Source organism: Papilio xuthus, unplaced genomic scaffold (assembly GCF_000836235.2).
Source record: "Papilio xuthus unplaced genomic scaffold, Pxut_1.1 DF827756.1, whole genome shotgun sequence".
NCBI lineage: Eukaryota > Metazoa > Arthropoda > Insecta > Lepidoptera > Papilionidae > Papilio > Papilio xuthus.
Genome location: NW_013530893.1, coordinates 2280406 through 2287726, shown reverse-complemented (window position 1 = coordinate 2287726; position 7321 = coordinate 2280406). Strand labels below are relative to the sequence as shown.

General features: G+C 35.1%; 1 protein-coding gene across 1 annotated transcript; it reads left to right on the top strand.

Annotated features, from left to right (window-relative positions):
* The first annotated feature begins 1199 nt into the window (after window positions 1–1199).
* Dopr1 (dopamine receptor-1) lies at window positions 1200–6758 on the top strand. The gene is made up of 7 exons (XM_013309960.1): window positions 1200–1320; window positions 1628–1715; window positions 2558–2738; window positions 3045–3173; window positions 4414–4659; window positions 5902–6149; window positions 6451–6758. The coding sequence occupies exons 1-7, from the start codon at window positions 1291–1293 to the stop codon at window positions 6756–6758; spliced, it is 1230 nt and encodes a 409-aa protein (XP_013165414.1). The 5' UTR covers window positions 1200–1290.
* Window positions 6759–7321: the final 563 nt, after the last annotated feature.

The following is a 7321-nucleotide window of genomic DNA, read 5'->3' as shown; positions in this document are numbered from 1 at the left end:
GTTTTCCTTAGCGTGTATTTGCGATTTTTATATCGAATTTATTTTCCCTTGGCCGTAGCGTTCGTAGCATTCGTAGCATCGTAGCGCTTGGCGTTTTGATACTCGTAGCGGTCTGCGGTTTAGCAATTTATTTCTGCTGTAGCGTAGCTATAGCGTCGTATACATAGTCGTAGCGTTGTAAAATTAATAGCTGCATACCGTGATTTATAAGGTAGTGTTACTAGATAGTGATAAAAATTTTATTTACTACCTCAAGTTGTTTATATACTTTGTTCCAGTTTTTATCTATTTTATCCGATAATCCTTTTGAAATTAATATGCTATAACGAATGACCGCCTCAACCTATTAATTACTTTGGCTTTCTAAGTACCACTTGTGAAAGCGAAGCGTTCTAAAAAAAATTGTTAATTTTTTTTGTTGTTTGTTTTTAACGAAATATTTACTCTCGTTAATGATGTACCATAATTCTCTTGTAATTTTGGAAAGAAATTTACTAGTTTTAGTCATTCAATATTTAAATATATAATAACAAAAAATCTAAAAAAAAATCACATTCTTTTACGTATATATTTGAATAAGAACAGCTGAAAACAATGAACTCTGTTCATGTTTAACTTTTTTCTTCGGCCGAGTCTGATGTTTACCGACACGCACATTATAGCATGTTTCAATTTCTATATTAAAAATACAATCGCGTGCTAAAGTAACTAAAAAAGTCAAAGGATCATGACCTTGGATAGATAATATCGCTTCATGGTTATTATTCAAATCGGGTTAGTATTGATACAAGTTAAAAATACACGAGACATTTCAGAGGTTAAAAGTTTCTGGATAATGCACTGTTAGGTCAAGGTTTATTTAGTATCAAAATAATACTTGTTAATTCCGAGAAAGGCTATACAAAACACATATAATATAAACTGCTCCGTGACAAAAAAAAACAGAGAAATTATAAGGCGAAAAGCATGGTATCTGGTTTGCTTAATTAACCTATCTAACTTGAGCATAGCCTGAACGCTTTATACAGTTGTAAAGAGAAAAATCTTTTAGTAATTTTCGACAACTAAAAATGTATATTAAATAATTTAAATAGATTAAACATTAAACATTTTATTTTATTGTAAACACGAGATGCATTACTGAGTGAGTTAATTTAGGATTCTGTTGCAGACGTGATGTGAAGTATGGCGTCATCACAGATCGTCCGGCGAGGGCGCCACCGCGCAACACGCTTCCTGTTGAAAGCGGATACTAAGACATGAAGTTAATAATGCAAGCAACGTACTAACATGGAGTCCACCTTTATTATACCAACTTATGTAAGATATTATATACAAATAAAGTAAATAAGGGACTTATTATATAAGTAATAACAAATTCATATTTTTGGATTCAAAGGTATGTAAATTTCATAATCATTAAATTCTAATTCCAACGTTTGATAAAACAACGCTCGGTTTTCGGCGCATTTAATCAAATAAACGAACAATTCAGTCTGTAAAATTACTATAGCTTTATAATTTATGTTGAGCCTCCCTTCAAATTCCCACAACAATGCCTACTTGAGGTCGAGTGATTTCGATCTTTCCCGAGGGAATAATTGAATAATTCAAATGTTCGTGACAGGTGGCAGCCGAGCCGAACGATACGGAGGTCGAATACGATAATGCCGAGGATCCTGACGCTGTCACCCTGTTATCAATACTCCTTGTCGGTAAGTTTATAAGTCGACATATTATAATTTAAAAATTTTAACCCTTTAATAACAGTTCGTGCTTTATATGTACGTTTTTTACAGTGGTAGAGCCCGTTTTAACATCTTCGCACGAATTGGCCCGGCTCGCCCGGTGAAATACCACGACCACACAGAAGACAGGCGTGAAGTGGAAGCAATTCCGCGTTTCGTCTGATGAGTGTGCGTCCCGGAGGCCTAATTTCGTCCTCTTTCCCTTCCCATCCTTTTTCTTATAAAGAAAGGATGGGAAGTGGAAGTGGACTTTCCGGATCAGAGGATGCATGGGAAGGGAAAATACTTTCTTTCTGTGCATCCTCTTTTCCGTCGATTAAAGGTAGGCAACGCATATGCAATTGCGTATGTCTATGGGCAACGGTCACTTCGCTATTTCAGCGATTTCAGGTGGTCGCTCGCTCGTTTGCCACCATATGATATAAAAAAAATATGTATACTATGATTAATGAAACGACAGATTATTGAATATTTCATATGAGTCACGCGAACAAAGTACTACTGTTATGGATCGAATACTTATTAATATATTATTATGCATAAACTTCCGAAATGCCAAATAAATACCCATATCGGAAGTAATTTTGTGTGGCACATATCCAAGTATAAAACATACTTTTACTGACGGTGACGTCCGCAATATAAATCACAGGCTATCAAAGGGTTAAACTGTGTAACACTAAACAGAGTCAAACTGTTTTTTTTATAAATGTGACACAAGTAACATTTTCAGCCAGTGAATGTCATTATAATTATTAATTTCTATTGATTTCTAGTAATGTTGTCTCTAATTCAGTATTTGTTTACAGGTATTTTTCTATCTTTATTGATATTTGTAAGTGCCGCGGGCAATATCTTAGTCTGCATAGCGATTTATACCGACCGAGGACTTCGACGTATCGGCAACTTATTTCTAGCGTCATTAGCCATCGCTGACATGTTAGTTGCTGCAGCTGTGATGACGTTCGCCGGAGTTAATGATTTACTAGGGTAAGTTATCCTAGTATAGATAAAAGAGAAGTATAACAATAGAAAATATAGATTTTAACCGTGAGTGTACTGTTCTATTCTGTGGCTTTGAATTAACTTTAAAGATGATTTTTAAAGAAGACTTTTTAAACTCTATTTGTACTATTTTTCTCTTCTTTAATGTAAGTAAAATTTGTTATACATGATGATTTAAAAATATTCTACCGATTCTTAGATCGTAAGTATTTCGTGTTAAAAGTAATTTTGTTTCGTCTGTCGAAACAATACGTAATACTTCGTCGAAATACAGAATGTTTCTTTCTCTAGGTATTGGGTTTTCGGCGAACAATTCTGCGACACTTGGGTGGCTTGTGACGTCATGTGCTCCACGGCATCCATCTTGAATTTATGTGCCATATCATTAGATAGGTACATACACATCAAAGATCCCCTGAGGTATTTAATTTAAATATTATCAAACAATTTAGTTTCACATCTTTCTTTGGTATTTCTTTGTTGTGACTGAATTTATACGAGTATCAATTTTCATTGACGCTTGTAATGGTTCATTCATTCATTCATAGTTTCCATTGCTAAAATAATCTTAGAAAGACTGTTGTCTCTTTCATTATCTTTGTAAAAATTGAGATTACGATATGTTTTATATAGTTTATAGCTGTCGCATGGGAATCCATCCGAAGGAATTGAAAAAAAAACAAAATAACCTATGTATTCTTCCAGACTATGTTCTATATGTATCCATCCATCCATACATCTAAACGTTCGCATTTATAATATGAGTAATACATTTCAGTCTAGACTACAAGCAAGAATACTCATATTCTTAATAATTCAAGCTTAGAAGTGTAGAAAGATAAAAAACTTGCTTTAAAATTCTTTATTATTCAGCTTTCTATCTTTTTTCATATAAATTGCTTACGGATAATCTTAATATCGTCCTTTCTAGTACCAATATAAGTATATGTGTAAAATTTTACGGCATAAAATTTGCTTTTTAACTCTTGTTTCATAGTTTAATATTCTCTACAATATTGGAAACGTAGTACAATGTACACAATAGTTGAAAACATATTATAGCAACTTGCATCTCGTATTGAATCCTTTAAAATTTTCACGAGACGATTGAAGTTCTAAAAGTACCTTTATTTAAAATGTATATTGAAATGTGAATTTAATCTAAATTTTACTTAACAATAAATGAACTTTAAAAGCAAGATTTCATTCAACTGTTTTGCACTTGTTAGCGTGCCCGATATTGCTCGGATTTTAATATCGCATGTTATGCGCTTACTAATATAATATTATAAATGCGAATGTTTTGGATGGCCTAATCACCCTTAACTTAGGGTAGGCTCCGAGCCTCTCGGTGGGGACGTATAGTGCGCTGATGATGATGATGAATGTTTGGATAGATGGATGTTTGTTTGAAGGTATCTCGAGAACGGTCGTATTCACCTAGCTGCCGCGCGGAATTGAAAAAAAACTTAAAATTAGTTACCTATGTGGTCTTTCAGAATATCCTCTACATCTCTGCCAAATTTCAGCAAGATTCATCCAGCCTTTCTGGTGACACCTTGAAACAAACATCCATCCATCCAAACAATCGCATTCATAATATTAGTAAGAATTAAGATTCTTCTTTTCCTTTGGAACTTATTTATTTCTTTGTTACCAGGTATGGTCGTTGGGTTACAAGGAAAGTTGCCATCGTAACGATTGCATTAATTTGGTTGTTAGCAGTACTTGTCAGTTTCCTACCTATATCATTGGGATTACATCGACCCCCTGAAGAGTCGGTTGCAACGGAGAAACCACCGCGGTACCCAACATGTGCGCTTGTGTTAACACCAACTTACGCTATTGTATCCAGTTGTATATCATTTATTTTACCCTGCATTGTTATGATCAGTATATATTGCAGGTGAGTTATTTTTCTCTTTTTTTTATAAAATAAGAGCCAAACGAACAGAGAAAACCCCGAGGTGTTTTTTTTATAACACAAGGTGGCAAACGAGCGAGCGGCCACCTGAAATCGCTGAAATAGCGAAGTGACCGTTGCCCATAGACATACGCAATTACATATGCGTTACCTACCTTTAATCGACGGAGAAGAGGATGCACAGAAAGAAAAATATTTTCCCTTCCCATGCATCCTCTCATCCGGAAAGTCCACTTCCACTTCTCATCCTTCCCTTATAAGAAAAAGGGTGGGAAGGGAAAGAGGTCTAAATTAGGCCTCCGGGACACACACTCATCAGACGAAACGCGGAATTGCTCCTACTTCACGCCTGTCTTCTGTGTGGTCGTGGTATTTACCCCCGAGCCGGGTCAATTCGTGCGAAGATGTTAAAGCGGGCTCTACCACTGTTAATACGACGCCCATGGACATCTGCAATAACAGAGGTCCGCAGATGTCGACCTTTGAGATGATACCCTCGCTTCTTGAAGGAGCGTAAGTCATAGCTATTTGGAAATACCGCCGAAGGAAATACTATCCCAGAACACGGCTTTGTATGGTAGAAAGTTTCGCAAAAACCGCACTCTATTATATGCCAGGTTTCCGATAAACGTGTCAATTTTTTTTTAAGTGATTAGTTAAAGAAAATAGAGTAATGAGATCAACTAAATTTAACAATTGATAGCAAGTTTGAAGCGTCAATAGCCTAATGGTTAAGGATACGGATTTTCGATCACCAGGTCGGGGGTTCGAATCCCGCCCTTCGACTATTGTCGTAAACTATATCCTAGCACAAGCATACACCTTAGTTGGAATGGTAAAAGAAATATTAGTAAATTTAAAAAATCTGCTAATATTTAAAAAAAAAGAGTACGGTGCAACACTAAAGTGATTTGATAACTTGTTATATTTAACTCTTTAATACCCTGACTTAATCATTCAAAGTCCTATAAAGTTAAATAACGAATGCCCTAAGTCTACGTATGTAAGATTTAGAATGACAAATCAACATGAAGATGATGCTTGATTGACTGAATATGGCATTTAGGCAATATTTTTATACGTACATGTCAAAAGAATAAAACAAACTCCAGCAAAACATTTCCATTCAACTTGCCACTAAATTTAAAAATGAAATATAAAAAACAAATATGAATGAAAAACGAAACATGATTCACACGAGTAATAACAGAATATTTTTTGTAGGCTTTACTGCTACGCCCAGAAACACGTAAAGTCAATTAAGGCTGTCACCCGCACAGTACAATTGCCAGACAATCGGACCAAGTCGGTGCGGACGAGGGTGCATACCCACGTCCATTCGTCCCCCTACCACGTGTCCGATCATAAAGCGGCCATCACCGTCGGAATCATTATGGGCGTTTTCCTATTGTGCTGGGTGCCATTCTTTTGCGTTAACATTGTTGCGGCTTTTTGTAAAACTTGTATACCAGGTGAGTCGTTCTTTCTGTCTCTTACATGAATATTAAAATTGACGAAATAAAAATGACTTGACATTTATTGTGTTCAGTTACACGCACACATTTATTGAGTACAGCATAAATATTACATTTCCATAAGTAGAAAAGCAGATACTTGGAACATTTCGAAAGTGTGATTGAGCTACACAATCATCGACACCTATCGGCTGATGCGTTAAACTACAATTGGAAATTATTCACAGCGCCCTCTTTTGAGAAACTAATAAGAATATGATAAAATTTACAATTTTGATTTTAAAAAAAATTGTTGCAGATTTAGCATTCAAGATACTAACGTGGCTCGGCTATTCAAATTCCGCTTTCAATCCGATCATCTATTCTATCTTCAACACCGAATTCCGTGAAGCTTTTAAGAAGATTCTAACATCGAGGTACCCACCGTGCTGTGGTTACCAAACTGTAAGAGCCAACACTCCAACACGTAACGACAACTTTGTAACTGATTACGGCACAAAGACTTTAGTTGTGAGACGAAGTGGATCTTTAGGACTATCGGGCGTTGACCCCACACCGAGATCGTCAGCGGAATCTGTAAGACCTTTAAAAGACTATCATATCTGACAGGAAGATGGGAGTAGCAATAACGGGCTACTCGATAAAAGTGATGTGGTGTAATGTAAAGTTTCTTCTAGATATACATAGTTATAGATAGTTTTAGTGCAAATACGATACAAGATTCCTAATATAAAAATTCATAAATAAATTAATATTACCTTCAAATTAATAGAATTAATTAATAATGATGATATCAATCAAACTATAGATGTTTATTTTAAAGAATAACTCAACTAGATGTAATTATGTATATTTCTCCCTTTCCTTAATATCTATGAAAAATATCGGATTTTAAACAAAAGAATATCAGTTCCCTGAGTTACATTATGACGCAGGCCACTGAACTCTATAAATAGACTGGCTATGCGATGTAGAATTTTGTGCCTATTTGATTATGCGTATAATCAACAGGCGCACTTAAACCGGAACGTAGTAAAAGCAGTCACTTCCAAGCTCGCCTATCCATTTATAAATGAATTAAAATAGATATTTAAGGTAACTCTATGAATAAATCTGCATTGATTATTATTATTTAATAATTCCTGTGATACTTTTGTAAATACTTTATA